This window comes from Pseudorca crassidens, chromosome 18 (genome assembly GCF_039906515.1).
Source record: "Pseudorca crassidens isolate mPseCra1 chromosome 18, mPseCra1.hap1, whole genome shotgun sequence".
NCBI lineage: Eukaryota > Metazoa > Chordata > Mammalia > Artiodactyla > Delphinidae > Pseudorca > Pseudorca crassidens.
The window spans coordinates 32961104-32989016 of NC_090313.1; the positions used below are offsets into that span (position 1 = coordinate 32961104).

Sequence of the window (27913 nt, forward strand, 5' to 3'; positions counted from 1 at the left end):
AAAGAACATTTTTATGTAGGCAGGCCAAGTCATGCTTATCTAAGGATTCTCTAATTGGATGCCATGAAGTGATGCACTTAACACAAGCTGCAACGTAAGAATGAAACAACAAAATGAAGCAAAACAGAAAATAAGATAACTTGGGCAAGGAGTGGAAGGGAGAATAAAAAACTAACTGAAGATAGTTAAAACTCAGAGCATTACTAACTTAACATCAAATCACATCATTGTGTTCTGGCTAATTGGAAGCTGGTGTCATCAATTTTTGTCTAGACGGGGTAGCTTGTTTACCAAAAGACTGGTCAGACTATGTTTGACTGCAGATATTTATTTAATGGATATGCTAATGATCAGTAAATAAACTGCTTGCAGCTTTGAAAGTGTTAGGCACAATGGTGTAAAATAATTTTCCCTTTGAAAGTTCACTCACAATGTTTGAAAATTCACAAGGTATTATCTGCTTGCTCACCTTATAATCACAGTTTCAGTCACACACCTTATCAAGAATCCAGCACCAATGCTGTATCAACAGGGCAACATGAAGAGGAAATTTGGTGAACATCAGACGGATTCAACCCCTGCAGGGCTTAAGCCAATTCACACAGCACCGTAAAGTTATTTTTGACATCTGCTTTATCAATCAAAAAGAGCAGAAATACGAAGGCAATCTGAGAAGTGGTGTTTCTTCCAAGGAGCTGACAATCTGAGGAGGAAAAACATATATGATAGAAGTTGGAAAATATTCAAATGCTGAAGTGTCATAATGTCTCCAAATGCAAAAGAAGTTCCACTGAGGATCTGAACTGAGCTGTGGCAGACAAGGACGTGAACAGGTAGCTGGCAAGAGAGGAGAAAGGGCAGCCTACAAAAGGGAGGAAAGGAGAATAAAGAAAGGGAGACAGACTAGAAACAGCTGTGCTCTGTAATCTGGAGTAAAATGGTACTGAAGTGTTAGGGAGCTGAATACAATTAAGTGGCGGGAACCAAAGCAAGAGTGAAGGTTTCTACGCACAAGAAAACTTAATTCTTACAATTATCAGCTGAATACTGACCCACCTCTTATTTGTCATTAGACATAGAGTTGTCTTTGCTTCAGAAACCTGGTAGCCTCACTTTCTATCTCAATGTCTAGAAATAAATTTAAGGCAAAGAAATTATGTTTTTCACCCATGGAAAAATGAGGTTCTGCCTAGGGAACGGATGTGTGGTATTCTTGAGCTAGCTGTTACTTGAATGACAGGGAAGAATGAGGGGTCCAATAATGAGAGAGGCTGAATAAACTTACGATGCCAAATTATTAACTGCAATTTCACTTTGTTTTCCCATCAGGGATTTTCCCACTTATTGAAAATATATAATAGTGATACTGATTCTTTTCCTTCACTCTAAACTTTAAACTTTCACTCTAACTTCTGCTCTAAACTTTATCTATTTTAATGTCTTTATTGGAGTATAATTGCTAGGGGCAGGACAGGAATAAAGATGCTCTAAACTTTAGATTTATCAAACTACTACTAAAAAGATAATACAGAGTTCCCGTATACCCCACCCCCCGTTTCCTCTATTCCATACTTTATTCAGATTGCCTCAGTTTTCCCCTAACGTCCTTTCTCTGTTCCAGAATCCTATTTCGTTTACATTACACTTGGTCACGTCTCCTTAGGCTTCTCCTGGCTGTGACAGCTTCTCACATTTTTGTTTCTCATAACCTGGAGTTTTGACTACTGGTTAGATATTTTGTATGATGTCCCTCAACAGGGATGTCCAATGTCTTTCTCACCATTAGACTGGGCTTATGTGTTTTTAGGAGGAAGACCACAAGGCAAAGTTCCATTTTCATAACATCAAACCAAGAGTATACACTATGAACATGACTTATGCTGTTGACGAGGACCTTGATCACCTGCTGAGGGTGTCTGGCAGGCTTCTCTAAGTGTAAAATGATCCTACCTCCCCTCCTGGCCATATTGTACTCTTTGGAATAAAGTCACTTCGTGCAACCTGCACTTAAAGTGAGCGGGGACTTATGTTCTATCTCTGAGGGTGGAGGATCTACAAAAACTGTTTGGAATTCTTCTGCAGACCTCTTTCCTATATTTTCACTCATTTATATTAGCATGAACTCACGGGTATTTTATACTTTGGGTTATAATCCAATCCTATTTTATATTGTTGCTCTGACATTCTAGCATCACTGTAGGAATTTTTTTTTTTTAACATTTATTTAGGCTGTGCCGGGTCTTAGTTGCAGCATGTGGACTCTTAGTTGCAGCACGGGGGATCTCGTTCCCTGACCAGGGATCAAACCCAGGCCCCCTGCATTGGGAGCGCAGAGTCTTACCCACTGGACCACCAGAGAAGTCCTGGAATTTTTTTTTAATTGCTTACTTCTCATTGCTGTAAGATGCTCCAGGCACCCTTGTATGCTTCCTACCCTAGTCCCAGAATCAGCCATTTCTCCGAGGAGCAACTCTTGGCTCTTTTTATTGGAGATAGCATTAGAAACCAAGGTGTACTGTTGCTAGTGGTTAAAATCATCTCAGTGTTTTTTTTTTTTTTTTTTGGCCATACCGCTCGGTTTGCGGGATCTTAGTTTCCCAACCAGCGATCGAACCCAGGCCCCAACCGGGGCCCCTGCAGTGGAAGGGTGGAGTCCTAACCACTGGACCACCTGGAAATTCCCTTTCTCTTTTAAAAAGGAAAAAAAAGTTAAAACCCCAATTCTTGTTTTGTTTACCTCTGACAAAACTAGGCTATATACAAGTTAGCTCCACAGTGTCTTCAACTAATGATCTTGAAAAGGTAAAGTCAATATGTGTCTGTGTAATGACCAGAGAGGGGGCTAAAGAAATCAGCATTCATGAAGTATGCCTCCCTTTATACCTCCGATATTGTAAAAACAAATTCCTCTCTTTTGTCTTAAACAAAAGTAGATACTGGTTCAAAGTGGGAATTGTTTTCTTATTAACTGCCCACATAAAACAGACCCTTTTATATAGCTATGAGAAAGGAATTTGTTCATTGTTTTTGCTATGGTAGGGGAAGAAGGAAGGCACAACATGAATCTTTTAGGCACTTTTTATTTTCCAAAAAAATTTGTCATTTATATATATAAACATCTCATTCTCTCAAAAAATTCTACAACTATACAGCTGTTTGCTCCATTATTTGCATAGGAAATGACCACAATACAAAAATAAGAGGGAAAAAGAAGCAAAACAGCAACCAACTTATGCTTTCCATGTAGGTATGTTTCCACGTATAAACATTTTGAAGCCTCTTACAAAATATTTACACCGTTTGTCATCTATTTACACGTTTTTAAGAGCAACTTTTCTAACAAACAAAACTATAATTTATCAAGTTATGAAAATTTTCTAAAAAATTTACTATATTACCACAAAATAAATAAAGATAAACAATATTTTAAAAACAAAATTAAATTTTCATTTCAATTAAGACCGCTTTTGGCATTTTGCTTATTCATTCTGCCCTTTGGTTGACAGCATCAGTGTCACATTACTATTTTATATTGCATATGTGTAGCACTTACTTCCTTAAGTTTTCAACATGTCATTTATAATTAAAGGCAGACACTGAGTCAGTATTAACAATAGATTAACTAAACTGCACTGTAATTTAGGTAAAATTACTGTGTCTCACTGTATATTACATGCAAAGTCGACATAAACTGGCATTTAACCAACTGTACTGCACGAGCAAACATCTCGATATATGAAACCTGCATCATAAATTCCATGTTTCCATATACGAAAAACTACATCATAAACTCAACATTGCCATGTGAAAACTACGTAAGTCCATCTTTTTAAAAAATGATACTGTTCAGCTTGTTGTAAGAGGTTTAATTTTTGAATATTGTTAACTGTCTTTTAGCTCGAGTTCACAATTCATACAAAATGTCGCTCATATTTAAAATAAACAATCTGATTTTAATCAGTGCATGAAATCTGCTTTTGAAGTTCATTTGAATGATTATTATCTCTTCCCCCTAGAGAAATGAATTTGGTAAGGTTTTAAAAGGTATCTTACCACAGGTTCTAACTGTCAATGTATTCATGGTTATTTTCAAAAGAATTATTTATGATTTTTCCCCAAAAGAATCTTAGAAAACATGTAATAAACCTATAAAGCTGATTTGCATATTTACAAAATTTCGAAGAGCAAATATAGGCAACTCATATTTAAAAAAAAAAAAAAAAGTTTGTTCAATGGCTATTTGGAATTGCCAGGTATGCTGCGCACCTCTAGAGAATTACCTAGTATTGAAAAAAACTCCTCTGATGTCAAGTAAAATCTTGACACACAATCCAGCCGACTTCCTGTGCCTGCCAACTGACTTGTTTACTAAACACTGTCACATTAAACGGTGGTGCTTTGGGAAGAACACTGCAAACACACCCTGCACGCCCAATCCGCACTGAGGTGAGGCTGCCTGTCTGAGATGATTGGCATCTGCCTGGGTGAAGCCAGGTTACAGCAAGCATTCCAGATTCTGAAAAGGACCAAACACTTTGGTATTAATACAATGTATTCCCTGTTTTCTCAAATATACAAAATATACATTTCCAGTCTTTTGTTTTCGTTTTCATCTTTCTCTATATAGTTAAGTTTGTAGATTAGAATTTTGCCAAGCGAGCGGAGGAGCGGCGGCAGGCGATATGCGGGTGGCGGCAGCGGCAGCTCAGTTCTGGTGCCTCTTCATGTGCAGGGCCAGGTGGTCCGAGCGGGAGAAGCTGCGGTTGCACACGCCGCACTGGAAGGGCTTGGCCCCCGTGTGCTTGCGGTAGTGTCGGGTCAGCTCGTCCGAGCGCGCGAACCTCCAGTCGCAGCCTTCCCAGGTGCACTTGTACGGCTTCTCACCTGCGCCAAGGGACCAAGAGGAGGAGGTGAAGGGATGACTCGGAACACGGACACAGGCAGTACTGCCTGCTAAGGCGTTTCTCTCAAACTCATGCTCCGAGGAGGGAAGTGTGCGAATTCCTTGATGAACTAAAAACCCCTCGAGTCATCTAGCACAGAGAGTCACTGTTTTGCAGAAGAGCACTTAATTACAGAGAGAAAAAGTATTCTGTCCATCAATACTATAAACTTAATGGACCACAACTGAGATCCTTTACTTCAACAAAGTGGTCCTAAAAGTTTCTGAATTAGCCACACTGGAACGTCCAGCACGTAAGCCAGTTTGCTTGAACACATGGCTTTCCAACATGGACTACTGGGCACTGGCTCTTTGAAATTCACTCCAGTACACATACGTACACACCTTCCCATTTTTCAGACTGAAGCAAACCAAAGCTGGAAAAAGAGTAAAGTTGAATGGTGCTAAAGCTTTATGCATTTGCCATTTAATAATTCCTCAACCAAATCAGAAAGTCTGGTACCGATAACTTCACTTTGGTGAAGGGTCATGAAACAGCCACAACAATTCTAACATTTGCTGATAAATGCATTTAATTTTCCTCTGCAATGCATTGAGCCAAAAAGCAAAATTCACTTCATCAACGACGTGCCAAATGCATATTATATGCCAGGCACCGTCCTGAATGCTTAGGATAAAACAAAAATGCCTGACCTCATGGAGCTTGTATGTGTAACATAGAAAAGCCTCTAATTCAATCTTCCTGTTCTTTCACAGCTCTCTTCACTTAAATGGTGAATTGATATCTGAGCCGCTGCCCTATCCCTTGCAATCTGTATTTTTCTTAATGTTGTCTAAAGTTTGCTGGTTGCTAATCTTTCAAAACTACTCAGTATTGGCAGCCCAAAAGGATTCTGCCTATAGTGGCACCCAAAGAAACTCCCGGATGGTCTGGCAAAGGCCTTTGCTACCCTTCACTCCAGACCAGCTTCTGACTTCATGCAATTACCCTGCATCATTGCATATTTTTGATATACAAATAAAATTAATGTCACTTTTGGAAAAAAAAAAAACTACTTGCTATTTATAAGGCAGTCGTAACTCCCAGTTTTAGAATTGATTAGTTCTATTTAATTAAGATCATGTATTCCTCTAAATAAATCCCCAAACCTAAGAACTTCTCACTGAGCATTCACTTGTAGTTCCTATATTTTTGCTTTATTTTGTTATGATTTTCCATGAGTTTGTTTAAGATGAGAGCTTGTGAAGTCAATCTGCACATTAAAGTACTGCTGGCTTACTGCTGAGTTTTATATGGATAGCATTTTAAAACTCTGAGTAGCCAAACTCCTAAATTCCTTAAAACGTTTTCTTCTGCAAGGGAAGAGGTGCTTTGAACACTGGTTACTCAGTACCACAATGAAATCCAACTACCTTTCTGCCTGATTTAGCAGGATCATATTCAGGAAGTTGTAAGATTACTCAACTGAGTCCAAATTTTAAAAGACATTGTTCACATCAACTGAGATTTCCACAGCTCGTGGTTAATGTATTTTTGCTGTCCTGATAACCACTCTTGACACCTGAACAAAATCCCATTAAGGACAAAGATGGAAGGGCCAGAGCAGCCCTCTGAATCTTGTACCAGTTACTTCCCAGGAGATTTCCTTTCAACTCCTGTGGTGTGCACCCCTTAGCCACCCTTTGCCTCTCCTCTCCTCTGCCTCTGAGCCAAGACACAGATATTTTTTGTGTTTTTAAGTCCCTTTTAGGTTCCTACTGCTCCATTTAAAAAAAATGCACACCTCAATACCTGAAATGTTTTTTTCCCCCCTCAGAGTAAATTCAAAGAATTTAAGCTAATATACTTAAACCTTTTGAGTAACAAGAAATAAACCACTTTTCTTTCACTTATATTCACATGTAATCTGTTTAATACATAGAAACGTCTTAATGCCAGTTGTAAATGTAGCTATCACTCTTGTCGATGTAAATCAAACAGAAAAAATTAACCTTTTGCACACAAGTGTTTGTTTTTGTTCCCCGTGAAAAATAAATCACAAAAACAAACATGTTGGTTAAATACTTTACTGTCATTTAATGGGAAGAGAAAGTTATTTCTGATGTCTGAGGCAAGGAAAAAAATTCCTAAAGTGCCCCAAATTTAAAAGAAGTCATTCTAGTCTTTTGAATTGAATAATTAAATGGCAAGAGAACTGAATTTTCAAAGTTTATTTAAGAAACAAGGGACACTAGACTCTTTTTGTTCACTATTTTTACTGGCTAGGAAGCAATAAACTGCATCAGTATTTTTAAAAGTTTACTTTACTGATTGGTTGAAAAACGGTAGCCATGAAAATTCCTAAAACATTTGGGGTTTTGCTCTCAATTTATATGTATCTATAGATTATTCAGCCAAGAATACTACCACTGTCTGGACGTTAGTTATGGGGCCAGGGCTTCACCATAAAAGCAAGGACGACAACTATTCCCCACTTGAGGCAGTTTCTACGGGATTTGTTCAAGTGTCAACACGGCTCAAGTAAAACATTGTAGAGGAAACTGGTACCCAATTTTTGGCCAAATAGCAGATTCAGGCCTTTCTTCCTCAGCCAGAAACACTATGCATAGTACTTCTGGGAAACCAAACTAACTTCCTTTAAGTTATTTCAACAAGATAGAGCTTTCAAAAGTTTAATTGGATTTTTACAGAATCTCTTTCCAATACCACCAATTTAAAATATTTAGTTAAGCTCTTTCAACATCAACTGTATTTTTAAGTTCTCATGCTGTTAATGTGAAACTTTCCAAAGGCAAAAAGAAAAAAAAAGTGACAAATTTGTACAGCATGTAAAACAAGCTTCAATTATCTCAAATAAAGTATGTACTTTCTCATTCTCTTTTAAAATTACTAGGACTATTTTACTAGAAATCCCTGATCTTTTAAAAAATTGTTAAGTTACACATACATATGGGTCCATACTGATTAAGTCAATTAATGTTAAGCAAAAACATTACCAGTAGAAGAAGGGAGTAGGCAGAAGCAGACACTGAGCACATACTCCCAACTCAGGTACTTGTATCTCATTTATCCTCACAACACCTCCAGGAGTCAGAAGCAAAATGATGAGCTCCACGTTCAGAAGCCTGGCCTGCCACTTTTCCTCAATGTCCTGCCTACATCCTCCATTAGCAAACACTAATACACGCTCTATATGAATGACTTAAGCAACACAAAGATATTGTTCACCTCTATTTAAAGATTCTGAAGCCACTTGTGAAGCTCAGTTAATGACTAGCTTAATGGACTGAGAGCAGGCCTGAAATCACAGACGGTCTGAAGCACAGGACACACTCCGACTGAGCCATCCCTGGCTGGGCGGAGACCTGCTTTTCAGGACCTGTGGAGTCCTGAGAGCTGTTCTATGCTGGGACTGACAATCCCCAAATATCACCTAATGACGGCTCTCTTTTACCCCAGGCTAAAGGAACTTCAGTGGGTTAGCAGAACATGTCTGTAAAGTATTTGAAAAGTCTTTAGTGATGTTTTTTCTTCTGCTGAATAGATTAAGAAATGACTTTTGAATCTACCACAATAGAATGGGAAAAGTTTCTCTGCTCTGCTGAACATACTCAATAGACTCACACCAAGGCCTTTCCCTAGAATGTTCTACACAGATTCTTCTAACAAAAGAAAAATATCACAGATGGCAATATTTATCTTACAATAGTTATTTTAGGTAACGTTTTTGTTACAGCACATTTGTGTACCTGGTTTCCTTCCTGATGGCTAAAAAATAAATCCAATCAATTACGTTTGACAGAGGCCCAAAATCATCAAAATTCAAGTCAATGTTTAGTAAAGGAGAGTATAACCTGTACTGATGAGTGTAACCTGTACCAAGCGACTTGCAAAACACAACGAATAAGACTTGGTCTCTGGCCTCAAAGAGCTTAACATCCATATTCTATTCTGACTGTTAAAGTGGAATAAAATTATTTCAATAGTCAATACTTAAGCTTAATTCTTAGAATTTGAGTCCTTGATGCTCAAAATGGGCTCTTATTTCAGGAGGAAAATATTTTCATGCAATTCAAGAATAATTAGATCTTTCCCATCATTAGCGACTTAAGGAATTTAGAGCTGAAACAGTATACATTCTAGTAAAAGGATAAAAAAAAAGAAGCTTTAATCCAAGATTAAATAAACTCATAGGGAAATGTTAGGTATCTTAAAAAAGATAAAGCAAGATGATTTGGGCTCATTAATTCATATTTCTATATATCTATGTCAGTAATTTTCCATTAAAAATCTTTTTATTAAAGGTCATTGCAGAACATCTCCTACACCTGGCAACAGAAGGGTAGGCAGTTCATTTCAAAGATCTGTATTGCCAGTATTTGCAAAATGCACCTAATGTTTACTAGATATAGTATCCCTGTCAATAACGTACTCACTTTAAGGAGGCTAATTAAAAGGATATATTAAGAAATTCCCTTCTTTCTCCCTGTGTATCTTTAAAATCGGACTCACCTGATTCCTTCTAGAAAACCTCTGAACAGTCCAAGAGAAATCATTCCACTTCTCTATATCCCCATCATCACTTAAATGTGATTTAAATGACTGATTTACACTGGCACAGATATTGCTGAATGAAGGCTTCAAATAGCTGTATTTTGCCTCCTTAACTAGCCATGAAAGTTCCTCAAAGGCAGAGACTGTCTTCTATTGCCTCACTTCTCCTCATGCACCTTTGGTTAATCACGTTTGGCCCAAGGCTGACCAACTTGGGAATTTTCATTCACGAAAAGGAGGGAAGGTATAAGAGACAGGGAAGCATCTAGTGTGAGGCCACCATATTGTGTCTTTTTTTTCTACGAACCCACCGGCAGCAGGGCTTTGCCTGGTTCTGTTTTGCTGAGGACCACTGAGTGTAATCTGATTAAAGGTACATTTAGGCAAGAACCGTACTTTTTAGCCTCTTCCGAAGGACATGTTCAGAATCAGTTGATTATCCATCCTGAAGTTGTCCAAGGATAAATCAACTATGTAAATGAGCTTTCTTTTCCAGAACTGGACTGGATTTGGTGAAAACCAAGCAGTTGTGGAGCCCCTAGTGCTGGCCAAAGGCAGCCAGGGAACTGCTACACCTGAAGGGGACAGGGGTGGGTGTGATATCCTGGGTGACAGGATATCTCTACCCCAGCAGGACCAATCTCTAGGCACCTAAGCTCCTCTCTGCTACTTCTCCTAGGGGTTCTGGACAAAAACATCCTCTATCATTGATAGTGTTAATGAAATACCAATTCCTGAGTCTCCTGACAAAAAGACAACATTCAGATTCACCTTCTTGTAATAAGAGCCCAAACCAAATTTTTTTTTAAAAAAAGCAAAGTCTTGGTGAAATATTTTACCTTCTCCTTTTTAACCAAACCAGAAAAATTCTGTTTTCATTTTTCTAGCACTGAATGAGTACTAGATATCCTTTCCTTTAATTTGCACTTAACGTGGTTACCTTGACCTGCAGATTCTTCCCAACTCTTAAAGGTTTATATTTATAAAGTAGTCAAAAGTATGTTCTTTGGCCCCGATGTTTTTTATGAAAGCTACCTATGGTGTACTTCTAAAAGAGTAACTCACCCTTAATCAGAGTTGTTAAAGATCCTTGAATATAAATAATACAGGCTGACAGAATAGGAATGCTGCTACAGAGACACTTACTGAAGTAGGACATTACTTTGTTTCTAATCTTTCACCTGAAAAGACGTAGCTCATCAAGTCAACAACTATTACTTTCTATAGAGCTAAAAATATCTGCCAAAGTAAAAACCTTTGGTGATTAAACCATTACTTTAAAAAAAAACTACATTCTCACTACCTTCACAGCTAACTGTTTCTGTCTCAACTTCAGCAATTCTATTTAATCCATCTATGAACCACCTTCTCCCACTAATTTATAAAAACAGAAGAAGAGATTCTCTTTGGATCCTCCACAAGATCAGTCAAAAACGTTTACTTAATCAAATTATACTTCTTAACCTTCCATAAGCTTTATCATCTCAAAATAACGTTTAATCAATTTCCTATGTAAATGTTTTTCGGGTGAAAGAACAAGTCCCAAAAGCAAAGTTTAATCTTCCCAGTGAGTCATTAAAAAGAAATTGTTTCTAAGCTTTCACGCTCCTAAATACCTTTCCAGGGGTCTGAACCAGAGAATCTCTTTAAGCCACTATTTTTTTTGTTTACATTAACTTGAAATTGTCAATATAGAAAATAAATTTCAAAGCTGCAAACAAAAATAATTTAAGAATGTTTAACTAGTAACATATAACACAGGCTAAATGTGATACTTTTTCCTGCACAGTTTTCAAATATAGACTCAAAAAAATCACTGAGCACTAAATAATTTCATGCTGCAAAACTTCTTCGCCTCTACAGATAACACAGGTTACACATTTAACCAATATTGATCTCTAGATCCAAACTGCATGATCTCCACTAAGGCCATATATACAATCATACGCTGATTTTAGCTCTAAATCATCTTTTAAGGAAATGAAGTCCTTCCTATATTTTTTAAGTGTTTTACCACTTCCCACAGTTCCACAAAAGGAGTAACTCATGCTCAGAACATTATGAATGTTTTCTATTTGTGGGGAAGTGTTACAAATCAAAATACCTTTATTATCAACACGGTCAGTATTTTAAAATAAAAATCCATACCTAATATATTTAATGGATAATAAGTGTAGAGCAAGGAACTAGACAGGAATTTATACCTAAGGATTCTTTAGTACCCAAACTGAAACTAAAATCAATGCTTAGCAATAACTCTCTAGCAGAGGTTCTGTATTTTAAAGTATACATGGTAACATCTTAATATAAATGTCATTAGAAAAGAAAGTGTTCTACAGAGCAAGTAAGGCAGAACGTAGGAATTTAGTCTCTTTACAAGTAGGCTTGGGCTCAAAATCTTTGCAAGGCTTACTGTGAAATTCTTTCTTAAACAAGGAATCCCAAATACGGCTCACTGTGAGATTCTAACAGGACAGTGCTTCACCCACAGTCCATTTTGTGTTGTTATGTTATTTATGTTTCCATTTTCTTCTGTGGGGTGTTTCCAATGGTCCTTTTCTTGTCAACCCATGGCAGGGCGTTCTGGGGTCATTTAGTCCCCACGTGGCAGCCCGTGCAGAGTCTGGGTCTAAGGGATACTGGAGCCCAGTGCGTGTGCTGCTCAGATTCTGCACAGATGCTCGTTTTCTGCCCGGCTCCAGACAGCTGACAAAGGACCTTAAAATGTTACCATACCCGCTTTTCCCAACTGCTTTAGTATATACTCTAGGGTTAAGTGCACAGCCATACATGTGACTAAAACTACTCAGATTTCAAACATCTGTATTCAGAGTTCACTATTTACTTCTTCAGAACTCTTTCTTTGGAAAGTAAGTACTTTTTACTAATGTGTAAACACAATTTTCAAAGAAATTTCCACACTCATGAAACCAGTATCAGATGATGAGAAATGTTTTCAATTTCTTGCAAATTTTTCTTTGTTATATATAGTCTTAACTTTTTCCTATATTTTGGCCCCAAGCCTGTGCTCAGAAGTTTTTAAAATCTTCACTACGAAATTAAAGACAGTAAGATGTATGAGCAGAAACAACTATACTGCTGGTTGCAGCAGAATATTCTTTTTGATTTATGAATCAGTTTAACAGTCACCTTGATTTGTAAGGGCAGAATGGTATGTGAATCTCTTTTTTAAAAAGGTGCTTGGGAGCAGCTTTCAAATGATGGCAATGGGTAAAGCCCCTTGTACACATCATGAGGCTTACACAAATTTCAGTAGAATGTTCGAATTTAAATGGTGTTAAGAGTGCAAATAATTTTATTTGTAAATATACACTTCTTGACACTGTTGCCTAGAAGCAGCCATAATTATTTCTAACCAGAGGCATGACATGTATATACACACACTACAAATAACACACAAACACCCCTACACACGTTTAAGGGTACCCGTATAGGCTTACAAGTATGGTACCACATGTATATAAAGATGTAGCATGTTTTTAAGTGAAATAGTTTTTTCCCTAGAAAAGAGGAAACATCCGTTTCAGGTATTCTGTCTACCCATATATAGAACTTTTTATTATTTGCATATTCTTTCTGAATAAAGAAATCGAAGTGTATAAACTTAGAAAAACTTGAATGCTATGAGACTTCTGGTTCAAGAAACTGATTATTTTCTACTCTTTCATCCCAAATATTTTTAAAAAGGTCTTCTTTTGGAAGGACTATTTCCTTAGGTTCAATTTTTAAGTCAAGAAGCATTTGCAATCTAAAAATCCAGAATATGCAATTAAATAGAACTCAGGCATAGGCTGTTTTAATTGCTTAAATCGTTTTTAAAACATAAGGTAACTTGACATTTTAAAGCAATCACAATTATATTCCAAAGAAATCCTAGGGTCCTTCACATTCTGCCTGCCAAATGGCAATCATTTCAAAAGTCATTTTTTATTTTTGATATCAAAAACAAGATCGACCTTCCCATATAAATTGTTTTTAAAGTCCCCTAACAAATTGTCAGGGGAGGTGGGAAGGGGGTGGGCGGGAGAGAGAAAGAAAACAAAAATCTAATACATGAGAGCAGTTACTTAGAAATACCTGGGCCTTTAAAGGAAGAAGAAGAAGAAAAAAGTCTTTGCTGGCTTCAGATACATTCATTAAAAAACAACAGGCAGGGAGGGGAGGATGCAATGAGAGAGCACAGGTAATTTTCAAAGGCATTGTCTAGAAACTAGAAATGAGGAGAAAACAACCTCAATGCTCTATGATTACCCAAGAACGGGTTTAGCCAGATGAACAAGTCTGCTACAAACCCTCCCCAAGGCATCTGAAAGGCTATCAAACAAAACTTTATTAAACTGGATTACAGGGTCTCACTCATCAGATGTCGATGGCCACACATTTATGATCTGGTGAAAAAGTCGATGCATGGGACCCAAACTAGGACTACATCTTCTTTTTAGTTGTTTTTTGTTTTTTTTTTTAAGTACGAGCATTGTTAAGACAACCCACTATTAAATTTCTCTGCCAGCAGGTCAAGTTCCAGACTCCTAGGTATAAGCATTCAGAGCACTAAACCCTGACAGGGGTTGCAAGGCCACTTAGATATGCTCTGACTACATCCCTGCAATAAGCAGTTGATTACATCGTTATATAGTATCGCCCTCCTCTTTTATTAGGAGACTTTAACCTCAGGAGAAACGTGTTCTCTTCTTTCTATCTCCTGTTTCAAGGACTTTCAAAGGAAAATAAAACAATCGTTCAGAAGTTTTGAAGTTATTTCCTCTTCTCCTTAATCAAAATTCAAGTAAAAACCCATTTTCAATGTTTCCTTAATATATAACACATAAAGGATAGTTTAGTATTTCTATAGGGAATGTTTTCATGGCCTTGTCATATGTATTCTGAAAACTTCAGGTTGAGTTTATATGCTTAATGGCTGTTTGTTTAACTATAAATATAACTTCTACTTTGGGCTGCTGAGGTAGGATCTTTCCTTTTACATAATCAATCTGTCTCTATCTAAAAACTTTGGGCCGGATTAACCCATTGGTTTCACTGATAAATACATGAGATGTCTTTTCTTTAGAAGCAATTGCTCAGAAAGCCCTGGAACCTACCACGTTGTCACCAACACTATTCAGGTTTGAAGAAGTAGTGTTTATCATTGCGATATCAAGTAATACTTCCTAACGTGCATACAAAATGTCTGCAGCCATATTCCTCTTAGAGCTCGATCTCAGCACTGACCTTTGTTCAAAGGCTTTTACTTTTTAATGCAGCAGTTAAGAGATAACTGTTTCATTTATCAAAACTCAATTTCCATAGTAACATCCAGCCTGGGGAGATTCAAGTCCTCAGACTAATCCAACAACCCATTCAAAGGAACTGTTGAATACTTTGGTTTCCATAGCAATGATGGAATAAAACATTTTGCTAGGTCATTGCTTTTATTAGCAAACTTATTCTCTGAACTTTAGGTTAAAGCTGCATTTACTGAGAGAAAAAAAACAAAACATCACTTTGTATAGGTTCCTCCCTTTAGAGCTATCCTTTTAAGAAAATCACGAACAGTAACCACCTATATATTTGCAAATACTTTGGGTACTTGGAGGCTTTTACAGCTTGCCACCTCGTTTCGTCCTCAAATGAGTTCTGATGTAAAGTTTTAAAATGAAAAAGCATTTTTAAATGATTGTATAGATCTGACAAGATATGTATTCACAAAATTATAGGGGCTAAACATGTTAAACACGGATGAGATATAAGCTAGAATAAAGATAAAGTCTCTCCGATGTATAAAATACGGGCTGGGGTAGGATGTAGAGTAACTTTTAAACCAGGACCCCAGTTTTGCCTGATTTTAATACTCTGCAATTTCGACCCTACCTTTCACCAAGCATGGAAAACATGCTAAACGCAGATATTTTAGGTTAAGGTGAAACTAAAGATAATGTATTCAGCAGTTATGCTTTACATGCTAAATAGAAAAGGTTTTAGTGTTTGATATAGTTTTATAGAAGCCAACTGATTTGCTGCGGAGGGAGAAAATGAGTTACATTTTTTCCTTCAAGATAGGAATAGCAGTGCCATTAAAGTTTTAAAATCCATTAGTAAACTTCGTTGTTTATGTTTGCGAGCAATTAATTCTACGTGAGGTGACAGGGCAAGGCCTTTGTGAGGGAACGTCAGCCTTCCTGGAACCAAACTTTTTCACTGAACTGAATTTTGAGCCAGGCCAGTGCTGAAAAGGTAGGCCATTAAAAAAGTAAAAGTTGAAAGAAGAAAGAAGAGATCAAACCACGTGTTGGCTTTTAAAGGATGAATACCACTTAACACTGTTTACAAAACTCACAGAATTAACAAGAAAATTAACATACCAGTATGAGTCCTCAGATGAGCTTTTAAATGAGAAGATTTTGTATAAACTTTTGTGCAGCCTAAAATAAAGGAGAAGAACAGCGTGTCATTCTGGAGATCCTTTTGCAATCTTTACATTTGATGACTCGGTGTTTAAAATCTGGCTTTAAAGAAGAAATCTCTCACACAAGGAGGTATTTGAAACTTCAATTTTAAGAGATGTCTTAAAGCATACTCCCCTACTACCTGATTAAAGGTATAATGTGATTTGCTTTATGTATCACTTTAGCATAAAGAGAGCAGGCAATCAAGGCAAGCTACAAATGGGAAATGTGTGCTTATACCAGTAGGTGCTTTATACTAACTAGTAACACATACTTCAGTGATTTAAAAAATTTTAATGGCTCTAGAGCTGACAATGTTAAACCATTATCCAAGATGACTGCAATTTTCTGTACTCCCACATTTCTTGTTTTTTCATTTAGTATGTCATGCCATATCATGTATAATAAATTAAACCCTGTATTAATCATAAACTAGCTTATGCCAGCAACTTATAGATATATTCATAACCGTCATCAGTTTATATTTTGGGCCACGTATCTCATTCAAGAATGAGCGTATGTTCACATGCTATCAGAACCAACCTTGAAATCTATTCTGTAGATAGTTCTGTCTTGTAGCAACCTACTCTTCATTCCCACCCCTTATTTTCCCCTACCTTACTTAAGTAATCCCTTTTCAGAGAACTTAATGTAGAATTAACAACTCCAATTTAGATTGCTACAGTAAACAAAGAAAATGTAGCAAGACTCTAAGGTATATAATATTAAAGAGAAAAAAGTCCAAAGTAATCTTTTTTTCCAAATATTCCAGACTTTTTAACACATCACATAAACACTAGGTAACTAAATGGTTACAAACTTGGGTAAGGCACAGAGACTGGGATGCGACAAGAACAGAGTAGGTGAATTTTTTTTTTTTATTGTCAAGCACTACTCTCCCGTGTAAAAAGGCACACACAAACACACACTAAATACACATATCGATGCTTCAACCAGGTAGGATCACATACCCGGATAATCGCAGTAGTGGATGCGTCGTTTCTCCAAATCGGGGTTACTCCTTCTATTGTATCTGACAGGCTGGATGTTTTGCGAAGTAACTGGCAGGGTGGCAGGTAAATTTGGATTATGAATTGCCAGTTTAGAAGCAATTGTAGCAGCATAGGATGGAGGTGGGGTTAAATTCTGGAGCATCTCTGCTTGTCTATCTGGACTTCCAGGCTCTGAGCTTGGTGGTGACGGGGGGAAGTAAGTGGCCTGCTGGGAAAGAAACTGACTTGGCATGGGGTATGTGCAAGGGGGCATGCTCTGGAATTGCTTCATGGCAGTCTGCGGGACGGCAGAGGTGTGAGTGTTAAGACCCACCATGGCGGCCGACACTGAAACATTAAGACTGTCCATCACTGCTGTCTGGTTTGTAGAACTGGGCATATCTAGATCCGGTGTATTCAGGAGCTGGTACAGGTGGCCCTGCTGGGGAGGGACAGAAAGATGAAGGTCTGGTGTAGGAAGTTCTTGTTTGATGAAAATATTGTTCACCTCTGGAGCTGCGGTCTGGTGGGAGCTGAATATACTGGTGAACTCAGGGAGGGCCTGGGTCGGGGCCGGAGGAGGGGCTGTCGTTTCACTCTGGTGGCTGAAAATGGTAACAGGTTCTGTCTTGATGTGTGTTACGCACGGTCTCTGGGATTTGTAGAGGCCAGTTCTCAGGTGAGTGATGTCGGGGAGGAAGACGTTCATGTTGATACTGTAAGGTAACCCTTCACTGTCAGTGAAGAACTGGTCTACGACTGAGGCACTGTCTCGTCTATACTTTTTATGCTCTGGAATTATAGAAACTGGAGGAAGTTGAGGTGTCAGATACTTCTCCATTTCACATCTTGTCTAAAAAAGAAGAGATACAAACATGTATAATCCACCCAATTCATCATCTCAGGAAGGACAAACTGTGCTTACTAAAAATTCCCCCCAACAATCCTTATGAAAAGTACTAAGGCAAACTCCTAAGTGTTGCTTATAAACATATCTGGTTTATTTGTCAATTGTGTAACAAAATGGTTCACCAAAAACTTACGAAACTGTGTTTAACAAGTATTTGGTAAAATAGCCCCCAATCAACCCCAGATAAAAAGTGAAAGAGACAAACCAAGAAGAAAAAGGAAGCAAACAGAAAAAATATTCCTTTCTGATGCAATAATAAAATATACTTTATCATCACTCACGTACAAGCAGGGTTCCCTGCCCCATTACATTTAAGTTTGCAGCTGAAATACATTATTGTAATATGGCCAAATTACCTTGATTCTGTTTATGTCATACAGGTAAATTCAGTGTTTAAAACAGAAAGAAAAAAAAAACCCAGCAAACCTTAACCATAATATTGAAACATTTCTCTCTCTCTCTTTTTTTTTTTTTTTTTTTTGCTTGGGTAGATATTGCTAAAATATTTAATATAAAACATATTCCTTGGCTATTTCAGTGCCTTTTCCATTTTATAGTTCAGTGGAAACTTAAATACAATGTCTTGAGCAAAACATAGTATCCACTGAAAAGAACAAACCAACTTCACCCTTCACCATTTGATCTAAACGTTGATTTTAATCAGCAGATTCTGTAATTGGTTAATATGATAATGAAATGTTCCTATTCATATCCCTATCTAAAACAGATCTTTAATTACCTAGGGGAAAACCATTCCCTTGGTAGAGTGGTGCTAAGGGGCCCGTGGGTGGGGATAGGCTGCCTGTCGCCAGCACAGTCATCAGCCAAAGATTTATCGTGTGCTCCTCAGTGGGCCAATGCTACATTCCCCCTCACTCTGTAAAAAGCTCAACCTTATCCTCTTGTGTCTTCTAAGCAGCAAACTGACAAATAACCAAATCATTTTAAAATGGTGATTTTTTTTTTTTTTAGGACACAACCCAGCTTGTAACTGGTCGTCTTTTCCAGCTATCGTTTTTCCTGGTATAACATAAACTTCTACAATTTTTTACACTGAAAGGAAATTTCAACAGAAAAAAACCCCACAAACACACACAAAACACCCCAAACTAGATGCTCATAGAACGATCAACCACGGTATCCTAACCAGTGAATACAGTCATTTTCTGCTACTACTTAATTTCAAGTGTTTCAAATCAGACCCCGAATCATTCGGTGTGGATACAGACCGTGTCTCCCGCATAGACACGATTTAAAAATAAAAATTAACGCTCTGGTCTTGTGAGTCACTTCTCTGACAAATGCCACTGCCCTTTCACAGCACTGCGACACTCGCAGACCTCCCGGAGCAGAAGCTGGGGAGCAAATACACAGTGTACCAAGGGGCTATTAAATGAGGCGTCTTGAAATAAACCGAACTAAACCCTTTCGTGCACTTCACTCCCATGGTGGTTAGTGGTTTCTGATTTTAGCTCTTCCAGCTGTTTGCATGTGGGTATGTTTCCAATTTTTTTTTTTTTTTTCCTTGGGACAGGCTAAAAGTCCCGGGAAGTTTTTTCTGGGCTATATGACTCCCTGCGTGGGCGAAAGAAACAGGCGGTTGCTCTAATTCGGCTGCCGGGCAAGTGTAAAAGCCAACTGCCAGCTTTCATCGAGGCTCCAAGAGGAAATTTACACGCACATGAAGAAACCAACAACCCCCGGTCTTTCTTTCTTTCTTTTTAAGGAAAAATAAGCGCTCCAACACCACCTTAGCTTTCCCAACTCCCGTTTCCCAAAGGCAGCCCTACGATAGCGTCTAAAGCAGGTTGCACCAAGGGATATGAAACTAGCACCCCGAGGGGCCTCCCTACAGCACCCTGATTTGCGTTTCCACTGAACCCGGGACGGCGTGGGACGGGGGTGGGTAGGGGGAGAGTCCAAGGCCGGGGCAGCGGCAGGAGGCGGGATTAAGAGGACACGCGGAATCGAAGCGAAGTAGGGCGTGAGGTACGAGGTTTCATCCCCCGAGTGGAAGAAAAACAACTAAGGTGCGTGTGAGCACCAGTTCCCTCCTTACCCTTTCCCGGACAGAGCCGCCAGGGCAGATTCCCCTTGGACCCTCCCCTTCAGGTACCCCCACCTTCTCCCGGCGAAAAGCGAGTGCCCGGCCAGGAGGGCAGGGCGGGGCTGCCCCCCAGACCCGGGCCGCGGTGCGCCCCGACGCGCGCCCCAGCCTGGAGCGGCCCCTGTCGCCCGCGCGTCGCAGCGGCGGGACACGCCCGAGTCCCGGGAGGGAGGCGGAGGGAGGGAGCAGCTCTTCCTACCTGGACCAGCTCCTCGGCTGGCAGTCTCGGGCCGGCGGCGGGCGGCGGCGCCGGCTGTGGTGGCGCGGGCTGCGCCTGCGGGTGGTGATGCGAATGCTTCAGCTCGTCACCGGGGAAGAGCGCCGCGTCGCGGGCCGGGTTCGCTGCGCCCAGCACGGGCTTGAGCTGAGCGAACACGGGCTCGTCCTGCGGGGGCGGCGGCTGGGGCATAGGTCCCAGGCGGGCGCTCATGGTCAGCACCCGCGTAGCCATGGGAACTCGGGGGTCGGCTCCGGGCGCGGGGTGCGGGTTGAGCGAGCTTCCCACGTCGCCCACGCTGACTCGGGCCGGCGAGCTCGGCGCGGGGCGGCGGGCGGAGGAGGGTAGGCTCCGGGTGGACCCTTCAACTCACACCAGGCGCGGTTTTTGAAGGCGCGCACGAAAACCCAAACTCTTCCGCTCCGCCTCGCGTGAACGCCGATGTCCTCCCGGCGACCACTTTCTCCCGCCCCGCCCCGCCACGCTCCCTCGCTCCCCCGGAGCCCGCTCCCGCCACGGCCGGTGTCCCCGAGCGAGCTGCTAGCGCGCGTACCTGCCCCGCGACTACTGACACTTGACGCCCGCCTCTATTTTACCCAACTCTTGGGGGGCGGGGCCCAGCGGCGAGACTGGCAGCGCTCCGGCGAATCCCGAGGCCCCGAGGCCGGCCGGGCCGGAGCGACTAGCCTATGAGAAAGGAGAAGCTTGCCCAGAGCTCCGCCTCCGCCGGGCGGACCGCACCCCTCTCGGGCCACGAGCTTCGCGCGCAGGGCAGCCGCGCAGTTTGTACACAACTTCTGTGACAGATTGGGCTGGCGGAGCTGGGGGCGGAGGAAGGAAAGAAGCGGGTGGAATCTGGGGAAGAGAGGGAATTCGGGTGGAGACGTGGAGGGAGATCTCTACGGACTGTTCTCTGCCAGGATTAGAGAGAAAAAAGAGTTTTGCAGGTCTTAGGTGTTGTGCAAGGACCTGAAACTCACAAGCTGAAACCTAGAAGGCAGCTAGGTGCGGGCGCTAGGGTTTTGAAGAGTTTTGTTTAATGAGCGTGTATTTTTAAATATACAAAATGTACTTTCTTTAGCGCAGAACTAGGGGCGGTGTGATAAATTTAAAAACAGCTCTTGTCTCTGTGTATCTTTAGCAGTGAATATATCCATTTAGCAAAGCAAATTTGGAATGTCCTGAATAAAAGTTTTAATGGCAAGTATTTTTTTAAGTCCTTACATAAAAGCTTTTTTTTTCCCCCCACAGTATTTAAATGGGTAGGAGTAGTTTTCACACACACTTCAACTTCGTATCCGTGTATGGAGAGGAGGGGGATGGGTCATATGAATTTTGAAGTTTTTAATATTTACACTGTTGATTCTAGCCAAAGCATGCAATCTAATTTAAGCACTGACGACTAGATGAAACGTATTTAAATAGACATTACATCTTTGACTTATTTTTGCTACCACTGTGTGTTCAAAAAGTGGAGTTTAGTATTTACAAAACAGAAACGTAGCACATTTACCTTTCACCATGGCACCTACTCCTACGAAAAGGCAACCAAAGAAGCCACAAACGTTAGACAGGCAGCAGCTCTGAAAACTGGGAATCCAAATTTGTAGGAAAGTAATAGCCAAAATATATCACTGTCCATTGACTGTGTTATAATGGGAAGGTGAATTTTTGCCAGCAATCACCTAAGGAAAGCACTTTCCTTAATCTTTAATGTTCTTGTACAAGATTTTTATCTGGCTTATTGGGAAGCCGTTAACAATACACTGAAATAAAAATGCCTGGAATATTACTACATATGTGTATATATGGTGACAGAACACTATACCATTAGACATTTTTACATATACAACATCACTTCACAGTAAGGCAGCTTTTACAAAAAAGAGTTCTTAGGAAAATGTTCTCCTCAAGAAGTGAATCTAACAAAGATAGGGATCTCGTTTCAGTGTGTAGATTAAAAAAGTTTATATACACAAAGTGTTACAGGTGTTTATTATTAGAAAACATAAAATTATGCTGTAAAAAATATTTTTTCTCCTTTTCATTCTGTTCTTGTTAATGATTCATTTTTAGAGCTGTGATCACTGATTTCAGAGAATGGTTGACGACTACTTTCATGTTACCAAAGTATTATTTAATGTGTTTTGGCAAATTTTTTTCTAAGCAATCTCACACCATCCACCTTCACCTTTAAAAAGCCGCCCTGATTTTCTCTGATATTGAACCCAATTATATAATTAAATAATTTAGAAACAGATTATAGAATTGGTATGGGATTTAATGTAACTTTAAAAAAAATTGAACCTTGCAAGATTTTTAGTACTTAATGCTAATAACATGATCAAACCTGTGTGATATAGATAACTCAATAGAATTTTGTATTCTTTTTAACTTTAAATCTAACTTAGATTTAATACAAGTTGGTATCTATTTATATTTTAATTTGCTTTTAAACCTATCTAGACCTTTCCTTTTGTCTCTCTCTTTTTTTTTTTTAACCAGAGCGTTGATGGCCTGTTATTTCAACCTAAGCTTTTGCTGCAATAAAATCCAGTTATTTTACTGGAAATATTTCTACATTTCACACCATTTTTTAACATGCATTCATTTACAAAAGCGTTTCCAATGCAAAAAAAAAAGCTATTTGATAAACTTTTAATAAAATATTTTTATAGTCCTTTAAATTTTTTTTCATATTTCCACTTTTCTTAATGAATGCAGATATGAACATACCTATGGTTGGGCTCGAAACATATTTACAGCCGAAAAGCTGAATACAATCTTTTTTGCTCAAATACAGTAGCATTTATTTAAATTTCATTCCTGACATAAGGGTTCATGAAATAGGGCTGCCACTTTTAAGTAATAGTTTCTCTGAAATACCCAAGTCTGCAGTCTCACAGAAAATAATTAGCTTAGCACTGTACAATAGTACAGAAATTGGAAAGAAATCCTTTTCTGAGACATTTGCCATGCGGTTCTGAACATATAAAAGACATGTTCAACCAAGCTTACTTGCTGTTGCTGTGAACACAAATGCTCCAGCTGCAAACCTGCTTCACTGACTTAGCCAAAAGGGTTAAAACTTGATAAATATTTTTCAAATGTTCCAGGTTCTGCATTGGCGTGAAGCCAGACAGTGTGAATGGACAGATACTCAATTACTTTGAACTTTCTAGTTCCTTGCATTCCTTCCTGCTTAGTAGTGCTGTACCATGAGGGAAGATAGGAGAAAACAAAAAACAAATGTCAGGTTTCAAAAATCAATTAGTGGCCTGGCAGTGGTGTGTTAACTGAACTGTGCCAAAACAGAGAATTCGGAGGGAAAGAAAGAAGAAAAGTTGAGTAGTCAAGTTAGGTAGGAGGGTAAGCACAGAAGCAGTGTGCATGCTTAAGTCCTTAGTCACTGGGCAACACAGATTTAGTCTTAGAATAAACCCTAAGTGTCACTATCTTTACGGGAATAAATACGCCTGAATGTGTGGAGGCTGAATAGGCATTCAACGACGGGGAAGGGGAGGTTTGAAGGAGGCAGTGGAAAAAAATGGATAAATAGCTTCTGAATGATGAGATGAGAGAAATATGAAGCTATCACTAGGGCAACGTTCACAGGAAGACACGGCAAAATAAATATCTGTGTTCAGTTGTTTGGCCGACACGTCACAGAGAGCTTGAAATTAAGGGATCTAGAGTATTTTTGACAACATTTTATTCACTTTGGAAACTATTCATGGAATATTGCAACTCGGTAAAATCAAAGTCAAATTTCCGAGTGATATTGGGCCATAGAAAAAGCACGACAAAGAATAAAAATCTTTTTCTTTTTTTTTTTAATAAGGGAGTAAATTCTCCTCTAGGGTAAGATTATTCAATTTAAAGTGACTTTTTTGATAATCATTGATTATCCACCTAGTGTCAGAATCTGTATCAGTAGGAACGTAAGACAGAATTATTGTCCTTTATTTCACACTTTTAATCTTTTCTATTCATTAATGGCAACTGCTTGTACCCCCACATAAAAAGAAAAAAATGCCATTGAGAAAAGAACACAATAAACAGAAGCTTCAAATGAGATTAGTCAAAATCCAAACCATTTTGACTCAAAAAATTAAGACACACGAGAAAAGATGTCCTTTCCTTTTGTGATGAAACAGTGTGTAATTTAAATAGGATTATAGACTTCTTTTTGTATAAATTAAAGGGATGTCAAGAAAAAAGCTTCATATTCTATTTTTTTACTATCTCAACCTCAGTTCTTAAGGAATTAAATTTTATATTTAAGTTTGGAGTTAAATGTGTTCTTCCTGAAATATCTCATAAAACTCTCAATGTGCACTTATTCCTAAATGTACTATAATTTATCCTATTTTTAAAACTCTAGTAATATACAACAAACAGTATTTTACCTTTTGGGGGTACTGGGATTGCTTTTTCCACCTTGTTAGTTTGATAAGCAGACAACTATAAATGCCTTGAACTAAGTTACAGGCCAGGCATACTGTAGCTTAAACTGTACAGTATTTGAATTCTGACTCTCAACATGTTAGGAAAGGTCAAGAGAAAAATCCTGAACTGAAGTAGTTACACCAAACAATCTTTTAGAACACTAAGGAGGCCTCATCACCAGCATCACAATGAGCAGTGTTTTGAGCCAATTGCTGTTCATGTGATGACAAAAGCACTAATGGTCCTAGGCTGTGAGGCACTCCTACTGAATGCTCAAGTGAACTGTGCACGGGGCACAAGAAAATACGCCTTTGGAGGTTAATTTGTGAATGAAATGTGTAAGGATAGTGCTAAGCCCAATGCTGGCTCTTCATGCCTTTGTGTCTATCCACTGGTGATGGTTGTGTAAACTTGTGTAAATTTTGAAGAGGACAGTTTGACAATAAGCAGAAGAAGGCTAAAATGTAACCAACGTTTAAAACAATAGATAATTCTCCCTCTAGGAAAAATATTACATTATACACTGAAAAGAACCCAGGTATCCAACAATAGGAAAGTAGTTCAATAGCAGCCACTGAATCTACTACCGTATTCATATTATTAAAGGATATTTAGTCACATGGGAAAATACTCATGACATGTTAAGTAAAACAAAGTAAAGAGGTTTTTATAAACACAGACCCAAAGATGAAAAGAAAATGCAAAACACGTATGTATTTTGGTGGCTCTCACTGGATGGTCAAATGATGGGTGGTTTTACATTGCTTTATACTTTTGAATAGTTTCTAAATTTTTCACAATTGCCACATATTTCATTTGTAACCAGAATAAATGTTTTCAATAAAAAGCATACATAAATGTTACCTCTATACAATTAAGGGTTTATTGGAACTGTAGGTGAAGATCAAATGATTTTCCATTTGAAATCACCAAATACAGCCACAACTTGCCGGCACCCTGTGCTGGGAAAATATGTAAACCTTCTTAACCAAGCCAGTAGATTTTCAGCATTTACTGCAGAATAAACAAGCTGAAGAGAGATTACAAGGTTTGAAGTTTGGAAAGGGATAACCTGGGAATGTTTTAAATATAAATATGCTTTAATTTATTTCCTAAGTGATCAACAAGACTTCTGCAATGATTTATACTCAAAGTTATTTTGGGTATCTCATTTTACTTTCTTGCTTTGTTTTCCCCTGTTAAATGAACTACGTTATTTACAGTGTTTTGACAAAATGCATAGACTCTTAAAAGTTCATATGCATCTCTTAAGAGCTGTTTGTGCTTTTTGTGGTTCCTGCCCACCCCCACCCCCACCCCCACCCCCGCCCCCGTCACGCCTCAGGGTTTGTGGGATCTCAGTTCCCCGACCAATCCCAGGGCCACCGCATTGAAAGCGACGAGTCCTAACCACTGGACAGCCAGGGAATTCCCATTTTTGGAGTTTTTTAAATTCTAAAATATTCATAAAGACGATATAGAGTAAAATGGTTTCTAATGGGATGTGTTTACTATCTTCTCTCTGAGAGCCTTGTTCTCCTTACTGGCACCTAAAGTTGTTTAAAGTAATTCCCAAACTTGCTTTCTGGGAATTGAAAATTAAAGTTAGCGGAGCATATTGGTGGTGGTCTAGGAACTTAATATTTTAAACATTTTTCTATAAACAAGTCAATAGAGAGCTGCTTTCAGAGTTAAGGGCCCACATGCCCCTTCTCCACCCTCCCATCATGACCTCAACCCACAAGTAAAACATACACACATACACACACACACACACACACACACACACACACACACACACACACCCCTATTCTAAATCATCCAGCACTGGTGGCTGAAAACATTTATTGAACACCCTTAGTGTGCTGAGCACTGCTGTAGGCCTTGAAAATACAAAGATGGGTAGGATACAGTCCCTGCCCTAAGCATTATCTGACAGGTAACTCCCCCCACCCCCACCTCAGATATGTTTCTTGCTTCTCAGTAAATTGGAGTCCAAACTCTTCAGTTCGGGATGTTGAGCCAACCCCAGCCGATCTTTCCAGCCTGGAATCTCCCTACACCGCCCTGCCTCTTCTCCCAGGAGCCTTAGGCTTTAAGCATAGGGATTATTTGTCATTTCCCAAATGCCACTGCTGTTCCCTCCAATGTCTGTCTTTGACTACATATACCATAAATCACAAGCCCAGCTAAAATCCCACCCCTCTCCCAAGGTCACTCCGTATACCCCAGTAAAATTTATACTCTTTTGGTTTCTTCTCCTTCCCATTAGCTTTGTATCCCCAGTAAAGCATTCCTAACCATCTGCCTTGAATCCATCTCCCCCTACAAAATCTCATGCCCCTGCAGGACACGAATGGTCTTGTCTTTGTGTCCATCATGATGTCTCTGAGCACAGTGTCCCACACCAAAGAGGCCACTGATGTTTGGTGAACTCAATTTTATTCTTATAAACATAAAAGGTAAAATTAAGAATAAAAGTTTCATAGAATGCCATCTTCAAATGTAGAAGAAATGAGTTAGAAATATCACCCTCTTAACAACCATTGTAGTATTAATTGATTAAGGCAAGAATTAATGGAAGCTAAAATGATTGGGTACCATTCTGATGAGAAATAGGATATTTTACATAGTCTCAAAGTATTTCCCCACAAATAAGGTATTAATTACAATGGGAAAAATAGTAACCTACCAATGGAAAAACTTGGCAGACACTACCTTAAGCAGATGATCAAAATTCACATCATCATTAATGGGACAAACTGATATCATGGGTTTTTTTTGATGTGATGAACTGAGAAGGATGCAGTGTTGTTTATCTTGTGTTGTATTGTACTGTACATAAAAATACATCACCTGAGGGCTTCCCTGGTGGCGCAGTGGTTGAGAGTCTGCCTGCTAGTGCGGGAGATACGGGTTCCAGCCCTGGTCTGGGAGGATCCCACATGCCGCGGAGCAACGAGGCCCGTGAGCCACAAGTACTGAGCCTGCGCGTCTGGAGCCTGTGCTCTGCAACGAGAGGCCGCGACAGTGAGAGGCCCGCGCACCGCGATGAAGAGTGGCCCCCGCTTGCCACAACTAGAGAAAGCCCGAGCACGGAAACGAAGACCCAATACAGCAAAAATAAATTAAATAAATTAATAAACTCCTACCCCCAACATCTTCCTTAAAAAAAAAAAAAATACATCACCTGAGGGCTTCCCTGGTGGCGTAGTTGTTGAGAGTCCGCCTGCCGATGCAGGGGATGCGGGTTCGTGCCCCGGTCCGGGAAGATCCCACATGCCGCGGAGCGGCTGGGCCCGTGAGCCATGGCCAC

General features: G+C 39.4%; 1 protein-coding gene across 2 annotated transcripts; it reads right to left on the reverse strand.

Moving 5' to 3' along the window:
- Nucleotides 1–3064: 3064 nt before the first annotated feature.
- Nucleotides 3065–20710, reverse strand: KLF5 (KLF transcription factor 5). 2 transcript variants are annotated; one of them, XM_067714000.1, is made up of 4 exons: nucleotides 20131–20710; nucleotides 16894–17767; nucleotides 15839–15898; nucleotides 3065–4884 (listed from the first exon to the last, which is right to left on the reverse strand). In XM_067714000.1, exons 1-4 carry the CDS (start codon nucleotides 20380–20382, stop codon nucleotides 4706–4708), a joined length of 1365 nt encoding a protein of 454 aa, XP_067570101.1. In that variant the 5' UTR covers nucleotides 20383–20710; the 3' UTR covers nucleotides 3065–4705. The 2 variants fall into 2 exon arrangements, with proteins under 2 accessions (XP_067570101.1, XP_067570102.1); XM_067714001.1 differs by lacking the exon at nucleotides 20131–20710 and adding an exon at nucleotides 19884–20018.
- Nucleotides 20711–27913: the final 7203 nt, after the last annotated feature.

Bases quoted from the DNA above. Each gene is read 5' to 3' on its own strand.
- KLF5 (XM_067714000.1), bottom strand. From the start codon at position 20,382: ATGGCTACGCGGGTGCTGACCATGAGCGCCCGCCTGGGACCTATGCCC. The intron at 15,899-16,893 runs GTATGTGATCCT...CCTTTATTTTAG, and splicing joins CCACTACTGCGATTATCCGG to GCTGCACAAAAGTTTATACA. The intron at 4,885-15,838 runs GTATGTTAATTT...CCCTTGGCGCAG, and splicing joins TCATCTGAGGACTCATACTG to GTGAGAAGCCGTACAAGTGC.